Consider the following 26,896-nt stretch of genomic DNA (forward strand, 5'->3'; position numbering starts at 1 on the left):
CACATCTCTCCAAATAGTTCTAAGGTTTCCAAACCAACAAAAGCAAATCTCTAAGGGATGAATATAAAAAAGAGACTCAAATCAAATGAAAAGTGCTGTAGGAACTGCCCAAACTCTGGGTGAAAGCAGATTTTCTATATATAGTTATGGTGAAAGATAATTGGTTGAAATACTAGTCAAAACTCACCCCTAAAACCCCAAATCTTTCACAAAAGTTCCAACCACAGAGAAAGTCGATTTCAAAGTTGTGATTAAGGATTACGATGGCATTCTCTTTCCCGTACTTGTGGTAATTCTGTGGGTCCGTGTAGAGGGTGCAAGTAGTGCCTGACCACCATTCCAGCAACATCACCAACTCTGGAACAAACAACAACAAATCAATGAATATACACAGTATGTGTGTGTCCACACAACCAGTTGTCTAGTTAGAGCATTAATTTTTGTCTCCTCAGAACATGGTGAAAATGACTGTAGCTTTTTCTAAACAAAACCCTGTACTACCAACAATCAAACAGACTTGTACAAGAGCAGGGCCCTGCTGTAGGAAGGGTAGACAAGGAGAAGGAAAGCACTGGCTGAAGCGACTTGTAAGGATTGGTTGAAGGATCTGATGCCTGGTTTTCATTTTCTATGGGGCTCTTGTATTTTTAGCTTCCATTTAAAGTTGTTGTGAACAGTGTAGAAGCAGAGGGCTGATCTTTCCTTTAAAGGAAACCCGGGGAGAGGGGAGACTTGTGTTTACCTGTTAACAACGCACTCTACTGAAAACCATGCATACAGAGAAAGCAGTTTAAAAACTCCTGGTCCTAGTATTACCATTTTACTGCAGTCACTGAAGACATAGCTGTAAGAACAGAGTCTGCCTAATAAGAGAATTTTAAAAACACATCCCCAGTGTTCCTAAGCAAACTCTGTAGACTCTTAAGATTTCTCATGAAACAAAACGGATCCTTTGTAGATCTGCCAAAGGCAGGTTGCTGTTCACTCTTCTTTTTAGCCCAGCTCTTTCCGAAAATTCTTGTTATATTCCTAGAACAAAGTATGTTTTTCCCCCAAGCGAATTACAAAGTTGGAAGGGGGTTAAATAGATATTATAGCAATAGGATACATGCCTCAAAACAAAAGGTTTTATCGCACAGCTGTAATTCCAGGATAGGGTGCAGTTTAATGTGCAGGATGGGGAGAGGGGTGCTGAACCCTTCCTTTGCCTGCTTCATTTGCCTCCAACACACATAGTTGTGTTTTTTCAAGCTGGGCTAGACTTACTGCAACATAGTTAACACTGAGACTAGTAAGAAGAAACATGGGAGGCCGGATAAGCAGCTTATTTTTTTTTATATCTCAGCTCTGCTTCAAAACTTGGCAGAGGCAGCAAGAAACAAAACCAAAGCCTCCTCTTTTACGATAGTTTTGCACATGCACCCTGCTGATTGGTCCACTTTCTTCTTCAAGGCAGAAAAGCGACCACAGAGAAGACTGCTGTTGAAATCCAAACCACAGCATCCTTCAGCAGGCTTATGGGAGGAATACCTTGTCGGGTATACTCAGATCCCGACCTTCACTGCAAGAGAGACACTCTGAATTTAACGTACACATTATTAATTCCACCCTCTATTTAATCAGAATCCCCTGCCTAGTAACTTGCATCAGCACCCAGCAGTAGTGGGGCAAATGCCTGGTCCCAAAGGGCCTACCACTGCTGATGGCAGCCTCTCATTGTTGTTTTATTATTTCCCTTCCCCGCCCAACTACACAAAATAGAGCCCAAAAGCATTTGGGAGCAATTGAGATGGTAGCAGCAGCTGCAGCCACTTAATCCAGTGCTGGCTACAGAACCACTTTGTCCCCCCCTCCCCAGAAAACTTACTGAGAGGGGGCACCAGGGGTTACTTGCCCAGAGCTCTCAAATCTGGCTCCAGCACAGGAATTAGCAGAAGTTATACCCAGTTACTTTAACTGAAAAGCTCTCAACTAGTACTGAAGCCCTAGTTTGGGCTCTTTGGAAAAAGCTGCTTGTTGAATAAATGCATTAAATGCATTTTAAGAAGCATCTTTTTATTTCATAATAGTTGTACTAATGTTACCTACACAAGACAGAATGCTCCCCACCTTTTAAAACAAAGGGAGCTGTGTCTTTACAAACCTAGTACACAGGCCCATTTGACTGCGTATTACAATTGTCATTCTGTGTGTAGAACCAACGAGCTGCCCAACGACGTCCGCGCTCCTCAGGCATAATCACATATGGTCTCGCCTATGAAGAAGGAACATTGCTCTCCAACAGCTTGTCTAAATGGCACCCTTCAGATCTCCTTCAGCACCACCAGGCTCAGTGACAGCATCTTTAGGAAGCTGGCAGGGCTGCCCAGCAAGGATGCCTGACCTAGGCTTAAGTAGGCAGTGGCAGCAACAAGCAGCCATTCAAATTTCCCACAATGCCTTGGAGCAATTCTCTGGGGCACTGTGAGAAATTTAAATGGATGCTGCCACCAGTAAGTCTGCAGCTGTGAGCCCACCAACCTAGGAGGGAGCCCACCACAGGGCACTTGGTTGAGAGCTCCCTGAAACCTAGAGCCAGCCCTGAGCTCTAGGTTTCAGCTAACATGGATCAACAAGCACAGCACTGCTTCAGTTCCTACACAGAAGCGTGGAGATGGACTCCTATTCTGTCTCATGGTCCAGCCATGATCTTCACAAGGTCCAAATTTCCATTCAGTATGCCACAGACTGGCCTGCTCATGCCTCCGTAGTGGAGTCTGGCTTCACAGGTTGAGAGGCCTGCATCTGAAGTCATCTACTGGGAGTCGACTTTAGGTAACAGAATGCATTAAATAAAACAGCATGATCTCAAAGCTGACTCCAACAAACTGATGAGAAACATTGTTCATAACAGATCTGTACTTGTTAAATTCTGAGGTATATCAGTAGCGTTTATCTAGACAGCAGCCTTTTAATAAAGCAACAGTAGTAACATTGCAAAGCAGCATAATGCTAACAAGCTTTAGCATCCTCCTCTACGTGCAACAACTGCAAATGCTCTCACCTGTCAGAGGGTCCTAGCGGGCCTCTTTCAGTCTACTCTAGTAGCCAACTCCAGACACAGACAAAGGATTCTTTTCAAGGCTTTATTCCTTTTACAACTTAATAACTCTATCACCAGCGACTAAGCTATGAACAGCAGAGTAACCTATGCCCCGGGTTGGAAACAGTTGGTCCCCGTTTGAATGAGAATCACTTGCAGACTCTGAACTTATGGGCTAGGGAGAGTCCCTCCCCTTTTCCCTTGGGTCCTCTGGATGCGACCGTTGCTTGCGTGCCAAACGGGCGCTACGCCTCCTTTCCGCGCCCTCCATAGCTTGTAGCTCTTTGCGTCTGCGTCGAGCATCCAGCAAGCCCTCTTCCCGCGCTCTTTCACTCCCAGGACCGCTATCTATCTCTGGAATGCCGGCAGGAGGAATCTCTGCCAGCTGCAGGGCCTGGAAGGGATGAGCGCGCTCCTCTCCCATGGACAGCTGTTCCTCCTCAGAATCAGAACTGCTCTGAGGTTCTATGGGCTCAGTGTCCACCCTGACATCACCCTGCCCCCACTTCTAGGAATGTACCATTTCTATGCAGCAAAGCAAAATAGGAGCATTGCAAACATAGGCCAAATAAATGCATGCACAAATACATACTGGTCAACATTTTCTTTAAGAGTTCGCATCCGACGTTTTGCCATCTTTAAGGATATATCACTGCTCCAAAAATAACCAGAGAAACTCTCTTCATTTGTGTATTTGTGCTTGCTAGGTAGAAGCAAAATCCACTGAAAATAACTGCCTAAGTGTCTACCAGCAAATTAATGCTCAGAATTGAGCACACCAATCATTAAATAAGTGCATTAATCCCCAATGCTACACTTGCAGTGTAAGGATGTTACTCTAGTATTGCAGTTTCATGTTCAAGTGCTAATATTTGGTAAGTTTTATGTCCAGTCCTAAAGTTGGCAGCATCTTTTACAGATAAGATAGCTTAGGGGGGAAAAACCAGAACAAGAAATATGAGTTCTGTTTTGTGTGTGTATTTCGGGGGGAGGTAACAACTTCTTCATATATACCTTATTGCTACTGAATTAACCACTTAAAGGCCTCATTCAGACATAACAGAAAACCACAGTTTCCTGCCATGTGAATAACCCCACACGAGTCTCAGGATCCCCCATGTTCCCACTTTTAAACTCAACTCATTGCAGCTCCCCGATATGCAAAGTTCGGAACAGGTTTAACATGTAGTTAGTGAGAACAAGCTGGGATATTGGATTGTTTCACTATATCATAGTTTAAACCAGGGGTGAACAAAGTGTACCCGTTGGGGGAATTTCAAAAGCCCTCTCCAAGCAATAAGTTTATTTTTTATTTACTATTACATTTATATCCCACCTTTTTTCCTTTTGCAAGCAACCCAAGGAGGCTTACATAGCCCTCCTCCTCCTCTTCATTTTATCTTTACAACAACCCTGTGAGGTAGGTTAGCCAGTGACTGGGACAAAGTCACTCAGTGAGCTTCATAGACAACACGGTATAGCGGTTGGAGTGCTGGACCGGGACTCGGGAGATCCAGGTTCTAGTCCCCACTCAGCCACAAAGCTCACTGGGTGACTTTGGGCCAGTCACTGACTCTCAGCCTAACCTACATCATAGGGTTGTTGTGAGGATAAAATGGAGAGGAGGAAGACTATGTTAAGCCTCCCTGGGTTCCTTGCAAGAGGAAAAACATGGGATATAAATGCAATAATAAATAAATAATAAATAGCTGAGTGGGGACTAGAACCCAGCTCTCCTGAGTCCCAGTCCAGTACTCTAACCACTATACCAGGTTCAGACCTCTGGCAAGAGTGATCTATCCCTCCATCGGCAGTCCACTGGATGTGGAGGAAGAGGGAGAGAGCAAAAAGGGGTGGCAGAAAGAAAGAGAAGACCAGGGAAAATGGAGCTGCCCTGCCCATGAGTGGCTTTGACCCTGCCACCAACAGTATTCAGCCCCCAACAGATTCCCTGAGGGAACATGGAGCTCAGCAGGAAAAAAGGCTCCTTGCCCTTGGTTGAGACAAACCGCAGCTCCACGAATTCAGACATCATGAGGAACTGTGATTAGTTTACAAGTGGATGTTTTCCATCTCTTCCTCTCACATGCAAAAGAGGGGAGCATGCTGAGGGTTGTGCATGCTTGCTCACATAGCATGAAGTCATGGCTGAACTGGCCAAAGGGAAAGCATAGTTAAGGACCTGCAATCAAGTTTCACAAGGGTAAGCTCCTTTCCATCAAGAGCATCCAATTTTAATCATAGGGTCTTAATTTTAAGCACAAAACTGATTTGAGGAAATTAATAACTTGGTTCTTGATTGTACAGATAGATTCCTTGCATGAAGTTTTTTAATCATATGCTTGCAACTTTACAACATTCTCATGAGAAAACACTACATTTTGTGCAGTGAAATTTATTTAATGGGATAGTTACCAGTGTAAGAACAATAGAAGAACCTTTGTGTTTCTCTCTAGTGCCATCACTGTAAAAGCTAAAATGCAAAATGTAGGTTTTATGCTGGGTAAAACACAAGATTTTTCTTTAAGTCTCCTTTCTTAAGTCTCCTGCAACCAGCTAATAGCAGCAAATAGCAGTAGCAGAGGGCAGCAGATTCAAAGAACAAGGAGGGGCAAATGCAGATCTTCACGTGCTCCTTCTTAGCTGTTGCTCTCTCTTTTATGCTGTTTTATATTTTAACATTGTTAATATGTGCCTGGGAAATCCATTGAGTAACTCAGAGGGTCGGGTGGGGTGTATGCCACCATAACTGTGGTCATGGGTAGGGGGGTGTATGGCATTGGGGGATTAACAGGCCAGCTGAGGAGAAGAGGGGCTAGATACCTTACAGCTATGCCCTCTTCTGGTTCTTCCCCCAACCTGATGGTTCCTGGTGGCCTTCCAGCTTGCCCTTGGGTCTGCTGCTGCTGCTGCTGCTGCTGAATGCCAGGTGGGTCTAAAATAAAATCTCCCTCATCCATGACTTGATTGTGGATGAGGGGGCCGACCTGGTATGTATTACTGAGACCTCGGTGGGGGAACTGGGAGGGGTTACTCTCTCCCAGCTGTGCCCTCCTGGGTACTTGGTGCAGCACCAATACCAACTTGAGGGTCGGGGAGGGGGGTTGCTGTGGTCTATAGGAATTCGATCTCCCTCTCTGGGCTTCCTGTTCATTCGAGTGCAGATCTTGAGTGTCTGTACCTTGTGTTGAGTACCTGGGACAGATTAGGGATTCTGGTGGTGTACCGCCCACCTTGCCTGAGCTGACGGAGGTGGTCTTGGACTTGGTGTTGAGGACCTCTAGGATGATGGTCCTGGGGGATCTCAACTTCCATGCCGAGGCCACTGTACGGGGGCAGCTCAGGACTTCATGACTGCCATGACAACCATGGGGCTGTCCCAACATGTCATTGGCCCAACACGTATAAAAGGACACACACTTGATCTGGTTTTCTCGACTGGGCAGGAGGATGGTGATCTGAAAGTGCGGGAATTAATGTCTGCCCCCTTGTCATGGTCAGATCACTTCCTACTGAGCTTTAGACTCTAGGCAGCCTTTCCCCTCTGCAAGGGTGGGGGACCTATTAAAATGGTCCACCCCCGAAGGCTAATGGATTCTGAAGGATTCCAGAGGGCTCTGGGGGATTTTCCTGATGGTATGGCTGGTGCTCCTGTAGAAGCCCAGGTCGCTCTGTGGAATGCAGAGATGACTCAGGCGGTTGACACAATCCCGTCCAAGTGCCCTCTCCCTCTGAGCACAGCCCGGCCAACTCCTTGGTACACACCTCAGCTGAGGATAACAAAGCAAGAGGGGAAGCCAGCTAGAGCCCATGTGGAGGAAAACATGTGCTGAGTCTGACGAAACACAAGTTAGAGCTCATTATCAAGCCTACTTTGTGGTGGTGAAGGTGGCAAAAAGACAGTTCTTTTCCACCAGCATTGCATCTTCTCAGTGTCGTCCAGTGGAGCTTTTCCGAGTGATTCATGGCCTCTTACATTCTGGGCCAGGGAGAGAGACTGTGGAACCCTCGGTAGCACGCTGTGACGAATTTGCATGGCACTTTGAAGATAAAGACGCTCAGATTCACCATGAACTGGACACCATGATTAATGCAGTTCCATTGGTAGAGGCACCCAGAGCACTGTCTGGTCCAGTTTATTGGATGAGTTTCTGTTATTGAGGCCTGAGATCGCGGAGAAGGTGCTTGGCCAAGTCCGATTGACCACTTGTGTGCTTGACCCTTGCCCTTCATGGCTTATTAAATCAAATAAGGAGGGGATGTCCGGCTGGGTCCAGGAGGCTGTAAATTCCTCCTTGAGAGAAGGAGTGGTGCCAGCTGCTTTAAAAGAAGCAGTAATCAGGTGACTCCTGAAAAAGCCTAACCTGAACCCAGAGGATGTTCACAATGCAGGACAGCTCCAGGCACTCTTGAATGAAACGGATTATCTAGATCCATTTCAATTGGGCTTCAAGCCTGGTTTTGGAATGGGAACTGCCTAGGTTGCCCTGTGGGATGGCCTCTGCTGGGAGAGGGACAGGGGGAGTGTGACCCTGTTGATTCTCCTGGACCTCTCAGCAGCTTTCAATACCATCAGCCATGGTATCCCTCTGGGTTGTGAGATGGAGCCACTGCACTGCAGTGGTTCCACTCCTAGTTGGATGGCCAATTCCAGAAGGTGCTGCTGGGGGATTATTGCTCTGTGCCATGGCAATTATACCATGGGGTTCCACAGAGCTCTATTTTATCCCCTACGCTGTTTAACATCTACATGAAACTGCTAGGGGAGATTATCCGGAGGTGTGGGCTGAGGTGCCATCAATATGCGGATGACACCCAGCTCTACCTCTCTTTCTCATCAAATCCAGGTGAGGCAGTGGCTGTTCTGAATCAGTGCCTGGGCATGGTAATGGACTGGATGAGGGCCAATAAACTGAAACTCAGTCCCAACAAGACAGAGGTACTGTTAGTGGGTGGTTCGTCTGCCTAGCTAGGTGATGTTCAACCTGTTCTGGGGGGGTTGCACTCCCCCCAAAGGATCAGTTTTGTAGTTTGGGGTGCTCTTGGACCCAGAACTGTCACTTGAGGCACAGGTGAACTCAGTGGCACAGAGCACTTTTTATCAGCTTAGGCTGGTATACCAACTATGCCTGTATCTGGACAGAGATAGCCTAGCTACAGTTATTCATGCTCTGATAATCTCTCATCTGGATTACTACAATGCATTATATGTGAGGTTGCCTTTGAAAATGGTCCGGAAACTTCAGCTAGTCCAAAATAGGGCAGCAAGATTGTTAACAGGGACTGGCCAACAAGATCACATTACACCAGTACTTTTCCAGCTGCACTGGCTGCCAGTCCATTTCCAGGCCCAATTCAAAGTGCTGGTATTAACATTCAGAGCCCTTAACACCTTTGGGCCAGAAGGATCGCCTCCTCTTGTATGTGCCTCCCTGGACCTTAAGATCATCCTCTGTGGTCCTTCTCCGTGAGCCCCTGCCAACGGAAGTGAGGCAGGTGGCTACCAGGAAGAGGGCCTTTTCTGCTGTGGCACCTTGGCCGTGGAATGAGCTCCTCGGAGAGGTTTGCCCTGTGCCTACATTGTACTCCTTTTTATACTCACAGTGTTTTCACATTTTAGCTTCCTAGCTCTGGTGTTTTAAATCTGTACTTTAAATCTCTGCATTGCTGCTAGGTTTTATCCTGGTTGTACTGTTATATTGTGGTTTTAAGCTTTCATATTTTATATTGTTTTATGCTGCACTTTGTGGTTTTAATTTTTGTGAACCACCCAGAGAGCTTTGGCTATTGGGCGGTATAGAAATGAAACAAACAAACAAAAATACTGTTTTCATTCCAACCTCTTTGATGTTGTCAGGTGACAGTTGCCAGTGCACTAATTGCAGTATCATGCTACCCGTTCACTCCCACAGATTGCCGCAGAAATTTGTTACCCACCAACTCCGCATCATTCAAAACACATTTTTGCCTGCTGCCTCCCATGTACAGGGCACAACAGTTATAAATTCTTCCAGTAATAAAGCCCACCCTCCATTTTCATTCAACAGCCACTTTAATTGTCAAAGTATCAAAAGATGCCAGTTTTGAGCCCCTCTTCTTCAGATTTAGCAAGGAAAATTATGAAGATACACAATATTTAAAAATTTGGTTTGATTTTTTAGAAAACATAACACATGATAGAATTTTCCTACCTGTGAAAAGTTATTCCCATCTAGGAAATGCAAAGAGGCTACCAGTGAGTATGGAGTATGGCCATGCTGGCTGGGAATTATGGGAGTTGCCGTCCAACATATCTGGTCAGTGCCAGCCAGGTTGGGGAAGGCTGAGCTAGTAAGGTGATGGCAAAGATTCAAACCAGGCACTTCCTGATTTGTATCTCAGTGACTTGGTTTGCACATAACGATAATTCGTGAGTTGTTTAACCCATGAATTGTTGGGGCCATGTGGGAGCAAGTGAGTTCACTGCCTCCCACCAGCTCACCACTTCCAATTTTCATCCTGGTCCTCAAACAACCCAGGCATGCTCGCTTCCTGGATTGTTTGATGTAACATCAAAACCCAGAACTCTGGGTTGCAGAGGGACGAACAACCCAGCATTTTATTCCAACAGAAAACTATGGGTTCAAACTCTGGGTTGTTTGTCCCTCAATAACCCAGAGTTTCTGGTTCAGACATGGGGCATTCCTGGGTTGTTTGAGAAACTGGATACGAAGTGGAAGCAGTGGGTGGGTGGGTGGCCTTGTGCTTGCTTCCGTGCAGCCCCAAGAACCCTCGGGTTGTTGTTACGTGCAAACTGGGATAGCCACTATGCTACACTAGCTCTTTTATATTTTGATACCGATTTTGAAAAATCAAAATAGCTGTGAGATCTGAAACCATGAGATACGAAAATGTCAGTACCAGGTGGCTTCTACAGAACTAGGACATTGGAAGTTAAAATGACATTAGACTTTAGTGTCTGAAACGATCCTAAATTCAAAAATCCTTTCAGCAATTTAAGGATCAACGCCATGAGGAACATCAAGCCAGCTGGAAGCTCAAAATAGTTCTTTCAAGTGCACTTGAAAAGTGACATTTAAATTAGGTGTTACTATTCAGAATAGAAAAATGACTGCATGATTATCCCTATACATAAGTTATTTGTGGGGGGAGAGGTATTAAAGATAGATATCAAATTAAAATAGTGTTTAATCTGAGACTTATCCATTTTTCTATTGGATTATTGTGTATTATCATATATAGAAAGTCACATACAAACTTTTGTTGCATCCACAATCCTCAGATATCAACATAATAATAATTAAATGCCAGACACACATGCGCGCACACACAGTACAAATTGGGCACCATTCCCTCTATTTCTGATGTTCAGGCGGAGAGTGTTGTTGCTTATGAAGTCAAAGCAGTACCACCCATGCACAAGAGGGAGGCATCCGCAGACTCAGGGGAACCCCAAGAGTTGAAGAAGTATAAAAACAGTGTAATGAGGCTGAGCATGTGCAGTGGGCATGGAATGTTGACTGTAATGGGGCGGGGAGGGGGCCGAGATGACAGAAAGCGTGATGGGAGGGGGAATGGAACTGAGTGGCTGGGACCCTGAACAGAAGCACTCCACACTGGAATATTTTGCTGCAGGTTCCCCTGGGAAATATTTATTTCAGTTTGGTAGCCCACAAATTGACTACGCCAGGTCAATGAAGAAAGGGCTCCCAAATCACTGCTGAAGCTCCCTACCATTTACAGCTCTGAGTCAGCGCTCCTGGTCTATTAAGTCCACACAGTGCTGGCAGTGACTATGGCAAAAAGGTTCCCGAGGGCATGACAGAAAGTGGAGCAAGAAGCTCAGGCAAAGCATTGAGAGGAAATCCAAGTTTCTGTAGCAGCTTTTTCAGCATGCAAAAGGGTGAGCAACACTTTCTTATAAGAAGTCATCACATGGAAAAGCAATGAATGAGAGAGAGAGAGAGTCCCATAGAGCTAAGTCAGAACACCAGCCTAATTAGCTGACATAAAGATATCAGCTATGTTGAAAAATGCTGATACATTTGAAGAACTGCTCTTGTTTTTTTGTGTCTCAAGCCAGTATTAATGGAGCACAGCTAGATTGTTGTTGTTGTTCAGTCATTCAGTCGTGTCCGACTCTTCGTGACCCCGTGGACCATAGCACGCCAGGCCTTCCTGTCCTCCGCTCTCTCCTTGAGTGTGCTCAAATTCATATTCATTGCATCGGTGATGCTATCTAGCCATCTCATCCCCTGCCGTCCCCTTCTCCTTTTGCCTTCAATCTTTCCCAGCATCAGGGTCTTTTCCAGGGAGTTTTCTCTTCGCATTAGGTGGCCAAAATATTTGAGCTTCAGCTTCAGTATCTGTCCTTCCAATGAGCAGTCAGGGTTGATTTCCTTTAGGATGGACTGATTTGACCTCCTTGCAGTCCAAGGGACTCGTAAGAGTCTTCTCCAGCACCACAGTTCGAAGGCATCAATTCTTCGGCGCTCGGCGTTCCTTATAGTCCAGCTCTCACAGCCATACGTTGCTACTGGGAAAACCATAGCTTTGATTATACGAATCTTTGTGGGCAAGGAGATGTCTCTGCTTCTTACTATGCTGTCTAGGTTTGCCGTAGCTTTCTTTCCTCCCAAGGAGCAAGCGTCTTTTAATTTCATGGCTACAGTCAAAAGTCGCCTGATTTTAGCAGTTCTCCACATAGTGGATAGGAGGCTATTTGAGGAGGCTATTTCAAAGTCTGCATTAACAATACCTAGAAGGTTTGTCTGATTAAAAAATAAATAAAAATGCTCAAGCCATGCTTTGATGCCCAGGTGTAGGCAGGCAAATTAACTTCTTTGTGGATTACAAGGCTGTATCAGTTCTTTTGTCTTAATCCAAAACAGCCAAATATACCTGACATATTTCAGAAGAGGCAAAAAGTGCATCATATGGTTGCTCCAGCAGCAAATATTAAAATTCCATTGACCTTTTCTTTGTCGCTTAAGGAAGACTGGCTGAATTTTACTACTCTTCCGCTCTGCAACCCCAGTGACACAAGTAATAGCTCTAGACATAACATGTACAGTCATGCCTAACCTATTTCTTCAGCATGGATGGATCTATGCCTACACAAAGAAGAAATGCATATTGAGCAATATCCCAGTCTGACTGTTCCAATTGTGTTAGATACCATGGAAGACCTTAGTATGTATTTTAACGGACAAAAGAGAGATCCCATTTGTTAATCTCTTCCAGTATTAGGAGAGACAGGCGGTGTTTTTCTGGGAAAGAGCTCCATATTTTATTACCCTGTTATGTTATTGAGAGACTTCTTTTAAGTCTGCCACATTTCATGCACACCCTTTCCATTCCCAGACACACACACACACACACACACACACACTGTTTTCTTGAAATACTTCAGCTGGCTGACCACAGAGGTAAGCATAAACGGAGGAAAGCATGACTACAGTAAAATGGAAAACCTTTATAATAACAATCTTCCCAGCAAGAGCTTTAAAAATACTTACTGCTAAAGGAATTAATGAGCTATTATGGGGAATATATGCTACAAAATTCAGAGTCTTTCCAAAACATGCACTATAATTGGGATAAAACACCATTTAGGAAACCTCACAATTTACAGCAAGAATGATATAGGTATAAGTGACATTTCTAGGTCAAACAAGGGTAAGAAGTGAGAGAGAGAGAGAGAGAGAGAGAGAGAGAGAGAGAGAGAGAGATCATCTAATTAATTTGCTGAAATTGGGAGGTGTCTCGCTTTTCAGTTCCAGAAACTTCAAAAAAGATTTACAATGTTGGGTCAGGCCTCCCTCCCAAAAACATTTTCCAAGTAATAACAGAATAAAAGCCCAGTTCACAAGCAGCAACAAGGATGCTTGTGAACATCTTTGCTTCATAGCTTTCGTGCAGCTAATTCTGCAAAAAAAAATAAAAGGTGCAGAGTTCATTCTCTGGGATGAGGAGAGTATATCTCCAGTTGAAATTTGGCCTGAAAGCTGCACCCACAAAAGCCATGCATAACCCTTCTTCACCCTGACTAGGCACACATGCATACACACATGGGCTAATATTAATTTAATTTCTTACACACACACAGGCATCCCAATGCTCTTGTACAACAGATATACACATTCTCCCTTTAATACCAATATATTTATTTATTTATTGCATTTATATCCCAACTTTTTTCCCTCTTGCGATGAACCCAAGGCGGCTGACATTATCCTCCTCCTCTCCATTTTACCCTCACAACAACCCTGTGAGGTAGGTTGGGCTGAGAGTGAGAATATATATTCTGAGAGAATATATGCACAGAGTCACTTCCCTCAATCAGCACCAGCTATCACTCATAGTAATTTCGTATGCTTAGTGTAGCCACAATCCAGCCATGAAATCAGGATAACCAACCAGAAGTGATGAAGGCAAGTGGGAGGCTTGCTGTGGCAATAAGAATGTGTTTTTCCTTTACATTTCTTTTTTATTTCCAGGAGATGCTCACTCTAGAACTGTAGAGGTGGAACATACTCTACCCATTCTTTGTCCATCAAGCCCAGGAAACAAGCTGGAGGAAGATGACCTAGTACTGGAAAGGACTGGGGGAAATGACCACCAAATCCTGGCAGCAGGTTTGTAGTTACTCTGACATAATCTTATTTAGAAGGAGGGAGGTATTAAGCCCTCCTAACTGCTTATCCAGAAATTGAAAACCCAATTTACAAATGCACTTCTTACCTAGAACAAAATACATAGCCTGAAGCTATCAGAAAGTGGGTGGGTGAGGAGGAAGGCAAGGGGAAAGAAGAGACGGAAGTGTGATGCTGAGAATATCTCTCCTTCCCAAATCTACCCTCATAAATCCATGCTTTTCTCAACCTGGTCCCCTCCAGATAATTGAGCTACAAGTCCCATCATTCCTAGCCATTTCCCATGCTGGCTAGGGATGATGGTGTGTGTGTGTGTGTGTGTGTGTGTGTGTGTGTGTGTATGTGAAGTCCAACACATCTGAAGGCCACTTGGTTGGGGAAAGGCTGATCTATGCAGTTTGAAGTTTCGACCAGTCAAGCAAAACTCTGCCTCCAGCAGCAACAAGAACCAAAACCCGACCAGGCCAATTTCATATGGACAAGATGCTACAAAGCTGTATGAAAAACCCTACCTTTGATTATGGGGTGAGGTGGAATGGGGTGGAGTGAACTAGCTACATAAGTTAATAAAGCAAATTGCTTATACAGATTCCAAAACAATTTAAGAGGTAAAGCCTAAATTGTATGTAGCATGGGTAGGGATGTACCGACTGTGTAAAATCTGCTCTGTCTGTGTTTCACGGATTATCAAGCGCCTTCTGTTCCATAGCCCCCCCACAAACAGATGCGATTTCCCCCCCCCCCCCGTCATGCGGACAAATACACAAATAATTACGTAAGTATTTACATAAGTATTTACATAATTTACCTACGTACGTAACATTTAACGTATTGTTCTCCATTCCATTCAACGTTTCCTCAGCAGAAACGCACATATTTTCCTACCAATTTATATGCGTAAATCTCGGGAAGGTAAAAAAAAAATCATTTGAAAGTCCACAGACTCTGTGTGGTCTGAGGGGGGATGCTCCGCAGTGGATTCTGCAGGTTGGAGTCTTAGAAATCTGAATTCATTTTAGTCTGTCTCGAATTTCTCCAGCATCCCTAGGCATGGGAAATCTGATCCGAGAGCTCCAAACGTATTTTATTTTGTTTTAAAGCAGCCATGAATTTGGGGTGGGGGCATGATTAGAATCGGAGTCAAGAGTGCTAGGGGGGTTAACCTCCCCCCACCCCCACCCCACCCCACTCCCCACACACTGTTTCCCCAACTGGAAGATTCTAAAATGCTCATTTTCAGTCCTCATGGGGGTGCATATGGATCCCCCCCCCCCATTCACATTTACAATTTTAAGCTTTAATGTAAAGGAACAGAAAACATTTTCAGACTAACAACATTAAGTTAGCACATGAAAGCCTCTGCCCACATGGAAGCTCATGCCCTCTTGTCTTGAATTTGTCAACAGTCCCAGCAAAGCCATTAATTCTTTTCTTCTTCTTTTTCACATGAAGAAGCAAAGTGTTAAGGCAACAATAATAAACTTCCCCTGACCTTGATAGCAAGTAATGCTTTCTCCTTATTAACGCCATTGAAAGTACTGTCACTGACACATAAACACTCAGAACCATAGCAGGAAGCAGGTTAAAATATTCTGTCTGTGAATACAGTAGAATCTCAAATTTCCTGTCTGTGTACAGAGATGCTAAGCAATAATCTTGGTTTTTAAGGTCACAAAAACCCCTTGAGATTTAAATCCACTTGTCATATTGTTCAGAGTAATTTATCTCATTAGAATTAGTTCTAGTGGTCTCAAAAGTAGGAGGCAGCGCTACCAAGGAGGTATGGACAGTTTCAGGGGTGAGGAGGGTGAGGGATGGGATCTCATCCCTGATCGCTCCCAGTATGTCATTGGTCAACGACCAGAGCAGCAGTGCAAAACATGGAGGTATTTTTTCCCCCCTTTCTCTTGTGTTATATAGTTATTAGCACTGACAATCATTGTTGAGCTACATGCTACACACAACATGGGGATGCCATGAAGCACAACATCCTAGCACTGCATTCTCCCTTATAACATCTAAGATAGAGGTGTGCAGCCTCTTTCATCCTGAGGACTGACTCCCATTTATTTATTACATTTTTATACTACCCAATAGCTGAAGTTCTCGAAGCATTTCAGAGAAGCTCATGGGGCCCACATTCCAGTGGGGGATATGGCAAAGAATTCTAAAAGTACCAAAAATACCAGCCTATTCTATCTTAAAGCTCTTATTGTCGGTAACTAAGCATTAGGAGAGGCATTTTGGCCTTTTAGAATGGGGGGGGGGGAATGGCACAAAAGCCAGGACAGCACCAGTGGTTGTGGGAAGGGCCCTTGGCTTTCTGGGGACATCCGGAGGGACGCCATGCCTAAGGTTCTGCACCCATGACTTAGAAGATAAAGTAAGATAATCTGATAAAGAATGTCCTTCAAGGAATTAGAAGTGGTCATTACATTAACTTAAACAAGACGGTTGGAATGGATAAATTTATTATTTATTCCTAACAAAAGAACTCAAATATCTGTCTTTAAAAACAACAACAACAAACAAACAAACAAACAAAAACTTCCAGGAGACATCGCTCCTGCTGTGAAACAATTTCAAGATTAAAACACACAGACATAAAGAACCATTGACAGATTCCTTCTAGCTAGAGACTACTTCCTGTCCAGGAACACAGCTAAACCTTTGCAGTGTCTGACAACTGGAGGTTATTTTAACATCATTATGCTTTGAATTCCCATGCCTAGGAAACTGCCACAGTCGGTCAGCAATCAAATCCTCTCAATACCTAAAGGCTTGCTAACAAACATTTAATTTTAACTATGCCAATTTATAAATACAAGCTTGAATAAAAAGCAGTCTACTTGCAGTTCCCCACCCCCCACACCATATTACAAAACAATTGCTCATATTACGATAAAGCCAGAAACAAAGAGTGTCCTATAAAAATAAAAATAATCCTAAATAGTAAAAGAAAGACAGCCAGATTCATTTGTGCCACAATGTCTATTTCTCTTCTATCAATATTGCAGGTGCTGTTAGAATGGACAAAAAACAAACCAGATTTTCCCTCACAAACCAAGTGAAAGGGAAAAAGAAAATGTAAAAGTATAAAAAATGCACTGGAGCTCCATTATTGGTAGGGCTTTCCACCCAGCTGAGTTCTATCAGTCTATACCATCAAAGTCATAGTCCAAATGTTATATGGGGCAAAAATTTGGGGGAAAGGATCAAAATTAGAACTAAAGATTCTTCAAACTAAACTCATGAGGCAGCTCTTGGGGCTTCCAACCAGATTCACCATCTGCCCACCTTAGGGCAAATCTTGGGCTACCATCAATTGCTGCCAATATTGACCTAATCTATCCTAGATAATGGTGTAGAGTAAGTGGATTGGAGATCATAGCCTTACAAAATTATGTTGGCTGGATCAACTAAGGAATGGGGGCTGGTAAGCTGAGGGCCTATAATCTATTTATGGGGAAATATCTGTCACTTGGTTGCTGTGCTCCTAGGAACTATATCTTTGCCCATGATGCTAGTGAAGACAGGGCAGTCATAATTGACTCACGCTTCTCAGTCTGGTATGCCTGGCTCAGGGGTAATCATTCAAGGGCACATAATCTTGAGACACTAACCTTCCCGCAGATTCGTAGGACTTTCACTGAATCTGGGTAATGCGCTCTGCATATCTTGAGGGGAGATATTTAGAAATCCCACTAGCAGAATTGCAATGTATATTTGGTTGGCATCAGATTGAAGATCTGGCATTTAATTTGTTGTTTGGTCCCTTGTACCTGGACCCAAGGAAAAATGTTCTGCTGCACCTTATTCAGCAATATACAGACCAAACACTCCAGAATTTGGTGGTACACTGTCACACATCACTTACATGTTAGCCCTATTTGCTATAGCAGCTAAGACATTACATTCCTGTTTTATTAAACATTTTGATAGCCCTAATAAACCTAGGATTTATATATTATCTAGGACTCATTCCATAGTATGGTCCACTGTCTCAAGATGAACTTTGTATTTTATCTTAATGCCTTCTGTTTTATTACTGAATTCTTGTATATTTATTTTATACTCTGCTGCTATCCACTACCGGGCCAGGTTTAAGGTTTTAGTACTAGTGTACAACGCCACAAACAACCTGGGACCAAGATACCTGAGAGTGCCTTCTCCCTTACCAACCTGCCCAGTCACTGAGGTCATTGGAGGGCTTGCTCCTGCTCGTTCCATTTGGACCTATGCCTGACTGGAGTCCACCAGGAGAAGAGCCTTCAGTGTGGTGGCCTCCTTTCTTTGGAATTCCCTTTCCCTGGAGGTCAGGCAGGCACCAATACTGTGTTGTTTCTGGCGCCTCCTGAAAACAGCACTGTTCCAGGAGGCATTCCTTAACTGACCAGTCACAGTTTCTATTAGCATTCTTTTTTTAAAAAAAGAGGGGGGAAAAGCATGATTTTAAGGTGGCATTTTAATCTCTTTATTCTTTTACTGTTTTCTCTTTTGTGTTCACCGCTCTGAAATCTGTTTTAGATATGGAGTGGTATACAAATATTGTAAATAAATACATAAATATATTGGGGTTTGTTTATATACTTCTGTTGTAATGACCTTTGGCTATAGACAATAAAGATCCCATACAGAACCTCCACATAGTTATAGAACTACTGCTTTCTTATTTAATCTATTCCAAATTGAGCCGAATAATTAATTCTTAAAACATGATCTAAGAATTCCAGTTGAGTCCCTCTACTTTTCTTCTTAGCTTATCAGTTAATGACTATGTTTTTCTGTAAGTAAAGCAGCCCTAACTGATTGATTAACTATACAATTTGCCTTAATATTTATAAAAAAGATGAGTGGATGAGGAAAGGGCAACTAGCCACTGAAATAGGCTAGTTGTTTTTGAATACTCTGTGTAGCAATTTAGGCGCCATATTAATTGCAAGTCTGTGTTGCTAGCCTCCACTTCTGGTTGCTTCTATCAAGTAGCTTAGCTGTTCTCCAGGGGATAGAAGGGTGGGATGCTGCTTCACTGCAAACACCGTCACATTCTGGGGAAAAATGTGACCAGTCAGTTTGTGTAGCCTCAGAAAATTATCTCACATTCCTTTTCAACCAAACCGTTCATATTTCACACATTCACCTGGATGTATCCCCAGATTAGCCTGGAGTTGTTTTTGCATGAATCGGCATTTGGTCGTGGTTCTTCCTGTAGAAATCATTATGCAAAGCATTTCAGCTCTGAAATAGCTCCATGTGAGTAGATCGACTGGCCTAATGATAGATTCCCAAGGAACATCAACTGGTATAGCCACTTCATCAGGAAGGCTAACAACAACAAAAAGCATGCAAAAATATACAACGTGGCACCATCACATTCTACTCATACCAGGGGACTTTCCAGGGGATTTGTTCAATGAGAAACGATATATAAATATTGATGATAATCATGATGATGGAGAAGAAACCATAAAAAGCAACACTGGAAACAGTCCAAGACACCTTATCTCATCTCTTGATTTTCTTATTCCTATCCTTCTCTTTAAAAACATCGTTCTCTCAACCAGGGCTGGCCCAAGACATTTTGCTGCCTGAGGCCAAGGACAAGATGGTGCCCCTCCCCCATTCCACGTACAAAAGCCAATCAGACAGGCAGCTGAATCTTCCTTTGACACCGGCAGTGGGACAGCATCCTCCACCACACCCGAAGGCAACAAGCTAACTTATGGGGCACAGGCAGGTCACATGACCCCATAGCTCTCTCTTCCAATACCTTGCTGCTGTCTCCCAGCATCTGCCACCTGAAGTGACTGCTTCACATTGTCTAATGGTAGGGCCGGCCCTGCTCTCGACACTGACATGGCCCCCTGAAAAAGCCAAAATGGATTACATCCTTTCTCCCCCTCCCCAGAAAGCTACATTAAAGGCAGCCGCCTGCGTGATCACATCACTCCGGTGCTGAAGGAGTTGCACTGGTTACCAGTTGTTTTCCGGGCCAAATTCAAGGTGTTGGTTTTGACCTTTAAAACCCTGTATGGTTCCAGCCCAGCCTATCTCAAGGACTGCCTCGAGCAACACCAGACAGGCCAATCAACAAGATCAGCCTCAGATGGCCTTCCCTCTGTCCCATCAGCCAGGACAGCTAGGCTAGTGAGGATGAGGGAGAAGGCCTTCTCTGTGGTGGCCCCCACTCTGTGGAACTTCCACCCTAGGAAACTCAGCTCTGGACTGGGAGTTGGGAGATCTGGGTTCTAGTCCCCACTCGGCCATGGAAGCTCACTGGGTGACTTTGGGCCAGTCACAGACTCTCAGCCCAACCTACTGTTGTTGTGAGGATAAAATGGAGAAGAGGAGGAGGATAATGTAAGCCGCCTTGGGTTCCTTGCAAGAGGAAAAAAGGCGGGGTATAAATGCAATAAAATAAAATAAATAAAATTTGTCACCTGATTCCTGACTGAGGTGTGTGTGTGTGTGTGTGTGTATAAACTGATCAGGTATAGGCAATTAAATGTTGATGCAATGGAGCTTCTGTTAAGAGGAATTAAAGTCCTGTGTAGTTGGAAAAAAGATCTAGGGCAGGGTTGGGCAACTTGTGGCCCTCTATATGTTTTCACTTACAACTCCTTTCAGCCCCAGCCAGTATAGTCAACAGTAAGGGATGATGGGAGTTGTAGGCCAAAATATCTGGAGGGCCACAAGTTGCCCACCCCTGCCCTAGATCTTTTTTCCCCACCTCACCAGGACTTAATTCCCCTTAACAGGAGCTCCGTTAATGTCAATATTTTATTGCCTATACATCATTAGCTAGAATGCTGTCTACATATGAACCTCAGTCAGGAGTCAAGTGCCAATCTTCCCCCTTTTCTCCCCTAAGATGCCTAGTTTGCTCTTGACAGAAGAAGCTACCTGCTATTGGAAAGGAACAGATAAGCAAGGGGGCTTTAGAGATAGAATCACTATGGATCAGAGAGCCAAATGGGTAGGGATGAAGGCTATATGTCACATTAACCTGAACTAAATTTCAAGGAACTGTGTTCCAGGGCACAGTCTGAAGGCACATGAGGCAGCCACCTTGCTGAAGCTAAGCAGGTTTGGGTCTGGTCAGTGCTTGGAGGGGCGACCACCTGGGAACCACATGTAGCCACCTTGAGTTCCATGATGGAAGAAATGTGGGATATAAATGTAATAATAGCCAGAAGATTGGTACTTGGGTAGAACATTACCCCCCCCTCCTCAACATGAGCAAACAACACTTGGTTGTAGGTCTCAAGTGTAGCTTGATTTCAACATCACTGCAACTGTTGAACCTAGCGTGCTGATGAAGCAGAAGCTTCTTTAGTATTCTAGCTTCTTTTCCCTGACTTCCCTTGTTTGTTTGCAGTCAGCTAAGAAGCACCTTGCTCCACCCCCACTCTTTTCTCTGAGCTACCCAAGTTGGCCATAGCTGGAGATGAACCAGTATCAGGGGACCTCATAGTGGCAGGCTAATAACATTTTCTGCATAGGCAGAGAGCAGCACAAACAAGTCTTGTGTTTTCAGGCTGCAGCTGTCATACAGGGTTAAATGAACATTCGTATTGTCTAGTTTCCTTCTCCTTATTATCCACTATAAGCATACCCCACCAATTATTTTTAAATAATATTCAAGGACTAGGACAATGGCAGGAATAACATCCTCCAAACTGCAAGGGAGTTTGGGAGTAAAATAATGAGTCGCATCTAGTGTAGTCCTAGCCTCTAGTGTAGCCTTTCATTAAATTATTCCAAAATATATCACTTATAATAAATACTAAATCCCCACAGCATCATAAGACGTGTATCAAAAATAAGATGCACGCACACACCTACGAAATAAAATGAGACTTTGGCCTTTTGTACTTTGCCCCACAAAAGTAAGATACAAAACAGGTAACACACTAACTCACTCCCACAGCAAGATTTGAAAAGTAAATTCAGTGTGTTCAGTTCCTGATAGCCTTCACCTCTTTACAATGTGTAAAAATAAAGGAGAGGTACTGGAGACAAGGTGGACCTCTGGAGGTCCTATGTCCCTAACCCCAGACACAAAGATCCAGTTCACACATAACAACTAACCGTGGGCTAATTAATTAATTAACCCACAGTTAGTTGGGGCTACGTGGAAGCAAGCGAGCACGCTGCCTTGCAATTGCTTCCATGTTGTTTGTTGTGAAGTCTGAACCAGGCCCTCTGGGTTTGTTAAGGAACAAACAACCCAGAGTTTTAACCTAACAGTAAACCATGGGTTCAGACTCTGAGATGCTTTTCCCTGAACAGTCCAGAGTGTCAGTCTCAGATGTTACATCAAACAACCCAGGAACAGGGTGTTCTTGGTTTGTTTTGTAATCAGGAAACAAAGCAAAAGCGGCGAGCAGTTGCAAGGCAGCATACTCACTCGCTCCTGTGTGTCCCCCAAAGTCCATGGATTAAACAACCCAGAGATTGTCATTATGTGTGAACCAGTGCAAAGTGGTGACAATGGGGAAAGGCAATCTGCACACTTTGAAATGTTATTTTTTAATCAGCTTGCAAATATACAGAAAAATACTCCTGCATTAACCAGAGCATGGAATGCTGCAGTTCCAGGATCCACAAACACTGAGCAACCCTGTATTTGTAGATCCTGGAATTACATATATGGAGTTAGGATTTTCCACCCCTATATACATAACTCTACATTTTACTTGCCATTTTCTTGATCATTCACCCAGTTTGGAAAGAACTTCCTGGGGTTCTTCAGTGATTGCTTCAGATGTTACCATTCTGGATGATTTGGTGCCATCCACAAACTTGGCTTCACTGCTTACCCCAGATCATTTATGAATAGGTTAATGGCACCGGCTCCGAATGTACCAGGTGAAAACTAACATCTATTTCAAGCTTCATATATAGACCCAAAATTTCTCACACATTCTAACCCTGGCAATATTCTTTAATCTGTCATCAATGCTTAGAGAGTCATATGCTTAGTCATAGTCATATTATTAGAAATAAATATTCTGAATGCTTCAAGTCTACCAAAAAGATGATCAACTTCACTTTGGGGAGTTTTTAATCTTCTAATACTATAAAGTTATTATTTTCACTGTTACTCTTTTTACACTTAGGCACAAGAAAAATTGCAAGTATTCTTCATCTCTCTCTCTACCGAATGTATTTGTTTATTTATTAAATTTATATACAACCCACTTGACATGTCCCCAGAGCAGTTCACTAATTAAACCCCCCCAAAACAATAATGAAAATATCAAAGTATTACACTATAAAAACATATACAATATTTAAGAGCCAATGTAATCCAATTTAGTTTCTCCACCCACTGGAGACTGATCTCCACATCCCTCCAAATAAAGCAACCCAAATGTCATAATTTGTATAGTGCAACTTTATCCAGAGCTGTAACAAAGTCCCTTTCAATCACACAAGTACAGTTATTAGCATTGTCTTTATTTATTTATGAAGAAAATGATGAGCCAAGACAACTAAAAAAAAATCAGGCATTTGTTCAACACCAAGTAGGTGTTGTTATTCTTTGGTTTTCTTTGAAAGGCACCTGGTATCAAAGCAGTTTGTGGGCAAGAAAAGTCACGCCTATGTAGATATGCCCAGGGAGCCTGTTACACAGCTGATCTCAGTTCCTGCTTGTCTCTAGAGAAAGTGCATTTCAACTAGAAGATTCCTTTGGGTTCACGTTTTGAGATTTGATGTTTCTGATAAACTGGGTAGTTACACAGACCTAACTTCTATTTAAAATACTAAGCGGCCAAGGATTGGCACAAGCATGATGTTGGCTGCCTTTTAACCATTCATTGCTTCATTGTAAGGGTGTAGATAGAACGAAGTTCTTACTGCATATGGCAGATCCAAGACAAAGGAAGCAGATGGGTCTTTAAGACCCACTCCACCGTTCCAAAAACTTAGGCAAAGGCTCAATGTGTTATTTTTCTAATCCAATTAGGACTGAAGCACAGAAAGGAAAGTCTTGTCTGAAAAGCTCTTCTTGTCCAAACTTATTATTTAACTCACACTCTTGTTTCTTACATCCCTTTTTAAACCACTTGAGCACAGGACATACACACACAAAAACAAAGGAAGATGCAAGTATCCGGATTCCTGTCAACTTTAGAAAGTGAGAGTGCATGATATCTGATCATTAAGATGCTAGTCTTGCAATTTTAGACTCTAAAGTTACTTCTTTACCATCATCCGTCCCCTCCAAAATTCAAACCAAACACAGGTCTCTCTTGAGGTATGGCTACCATTCATTCACTGCAGCCCCACCTACACCTTTCGTGTGCCTTTTGTCTTCACCTTCCATACTACAGAGGTTGAGTAAACCTTAACCTGGTCTCTTCCCATTACAACATATGAGAATTGGTCCTGTAGTGAAATTGCTAAAACTCAACAGTAGCTTGACAGGAAGGGGAAAGGAAGGGCTCCCAAGCCGCCTCAGTGGTAGGGGCAGGAAATAAGGCAGTGATCCCCACTATTTTCCAGGCAGGAGCCACTTTGGTCCTAGGCACTGCAACTGAGCCCCTCCACCTCACTCAGACAAGTGGTGATGCTGTGCACCCGAATCAGTTGGTGGCCCCCTTCCCCCTCCACATTCTCCAAGCAAGGCCTCATCAGTCAGTCACCCAGATACCAGGCAGGCAAATTTCAACAGGCTCATTCTTGGTCCTTGGATTGGGATGAATCATTTTCTCATCGAGAGTGCTGTGCTCTACTCAGTGCTCCAAAATCTCCCAGCTCAGGTCCATGTTGCTCTCTCGCCCTCCAGCACAACAATCACATTGCCCTTGGGCTGCTCCCCCACAACAGCCCATTGGCTCCCTCCCCCGCCACTTTACAGCTGATGAGTGGCAAGTCCCCTGACTCCCCAGCCCCAAAGCCTCCTCCAACAGCAGAGATCACAGCAGCCAGCCCACTGCTAATGCAAACAAGGAAAAGCTAGAGAGCCCCTGCTGAGAGTGAGCAGCTTCTGAGAGAGAGAGAGAAAGAGAGAGAGAGTGTCCCAGTGGCTTTTGGGCCTTGCAGTGAAGAACACTGAAATAGAGAATAAAGGGGGCATTCTAACCTTTGTAGATAAAAATTGCCATGCCAGTCCATGGGGGTGGGGGAGAATCCAAAAGCAACGGTAATGTACTCGCTTCATGCAGGCTCAGCATCAAGGGTAAGCAGGGGCCCGCTGCCAAGATCCCCCCTGGAGTTCCTCTTCACCATTGCAACTTGCTTGTTCACCTGTCTCTTGCTCTGGCCTAGACAATGGTGGTGGTGCAGAGGAGGCGCAGTAGATGCCTGCTTGCTCACTGGCTCTCTGCCTCTCAAGCAAGCAAGTGGTAGCAATGATGAGAAAGAGGATGAGGCCCAACAGCAGCTAAATAGTGACCATGGTAAGAAGGTAAACTCACTGAGGAAGGGGGCCCATCGAGGGGGTCTTGTCTAAGAGCACTCAGAAAACCTGGCATCGGCTCTGGCGTAGTGTTCTCTGATGTTTTAGTTGGTCCTTATAAAAAGGTAATCTTTTTACTAATCTTTGTAATATCAGATAAGAGATTCACCCTCTGATTTGTAGAAGTTACTCATTACTACTTTCATCCCCACAGTAATAATTATTAACCTTACAGAGTCTGAAACACAATGATTAACCTTACTAAGTCTGAAAGACTTTACCGACTTTTGGGGAAAGATGAAACTACTAGTGGAGGGGGTGGGTGGGGGAGGAGGCGATTCTGACTACTTCTGTTTATTTCATTCTATATCTGGTGCACTTGAAACATCATATCCTCAGTCTTGAAAGGTGGCTAAGAAATTCATTGATTGATTGACTGATTGATTAATTAATTGAAACCCTTTCCAAATCTAGTTGTTTGCCCACAGGTGTCTTTCATGGAGTGAATGGGCCTGAAGAGGATGCTGCTGCACATTCTAGGGCAAACTTTCAGTTCATATTGAGCAACAGCTAAATCTGTCAGAGGTGGCCTTTATCTCTTGCAAACCGCAAGCATGCCTTAGAATGTTGTGCCTTGCAGAGTACAGTCAGCACAATAGTGGACACAGTGTTTTCCAGGGGAGATTATCTGCCATTGCCGGTCTTACTGTGGAGCCCCTGTTAGGTTTCCAAAACCCTCAGGCCTCCCCAGAGCACAGTTTATTTATTTATTACATTTATATCCCACCTTTTTTCCTCCTTAAGGAACCCAAGGTGGCGTACATAGTCCTCCCCCTCCTCCATTTTATCCTCACAACAACAACCCTGTGAGGGGGGTTGGGCTGAGAGTCTGTGACTGGCCCAAAGTCACCCAGTGAGCTTCCATGGCCGAGTGGGGGCTAGAACCTGGATGCCAAGTCTGATAATGTTATCAGCCCTCTTTAAGCATCAAGTGTAACTGCCCTTTGGCCATTCTTCTTGAAACTGAACTTCTACATGACAGGGAGCAAGAGGCTGAAGGTCGGTCAAACAGAGGCGATGAAACCCAGGCCTACAACAAGAAGAAGAGAAGAGTGGTAGTGGTGGGAGACTCCTTGCTGCATGGGATCGAGACCCAAGTATGTCGCGAAGACCCTTGGACTCGCCAGGTATGTTGTCTCCCGGGAGGACGGATTAGAGACATGACTGAAAGGTTGCCTGCACTCATAAAGCCCACTGACAGGTATCTCTTTCTTCTCATCCATGTGGGAACAAATGATACCGCCAAGCGGAGCTACAAAGAAATCACATCAGACTTTGAAGCTTTGGGAAGGAAACTCAAGAACTTTGGGGCCCAGATAGTTTTCTCATCCATCCTTCCAGTAGTTAGAAGAGGGATAGAAAGGGAAAGAAAAATACTCCGGGTGAATGACTGGCTACGAAGGTGGTGCCGACGACGGAGATTTGGATTCTGGGACCATGGGCTATACTTCCTGGAAGATGGGCTGTTGGCAAGGGACGGGTTGCACCTAACAAAGGATGAGAAGAATGTGTTTGGCCACAGCATGAAGAACTTCATCAGGAGGGCTTTAAACTGAATCCTACAGGGAAGGGAGATGTAAAGTTGGGGGTAACAATGGACGTAGGCTCATGCACTGCAACGGAGAGAACAGCTCTTGTTGTTGTCGTTCAGTCGTTAAAGTCGTGTCCAACTCTTTGTGACCCCATGGACCA

At 44.0% G+C, this 26,896-nt stretch overlaps 1 protein-coding gene across 2 annotated transcripts in view; it reads right to left on the reverse strand.

The window, feature by feature from the left end:
• The window catches only part of AGPAT4 (1-acylglycerol-3-phosphate O-acyltransferase 4), an 86,230-nt gene that overhangs the window by 41,010 nt on the left and 18,324 nt on the right, over positions 1 to 26,896 (reverse strand). For both annotated transcript variants that reach the window (XM_084827976.1, XM_084827977.1), the window contains one exon: positions 188 to 357. In XM_084827976.1, coding sequence (XP_084684102.1) covers positions 188 to 357 — 170 coding nt within the window. The remainder of the gene's footprint in view (positions 1 to 187; positions 358 to 26,896) is intronic.

This window comes from Heloderma suspectum, chromosome 1 (genome assembly GCF_057233095.1).
Source record: "Heloderma suspectum isolate Gila_16-S chromosome 1, 16-S_ref, whole genome shotgun sequence".
NCBI classification, from domain to species: Eukaryota; Metazoa; Chordata; class Lepidosauria; order Squamata; family Helodermatidae; genus Heloderma; species Heloderma suspectum.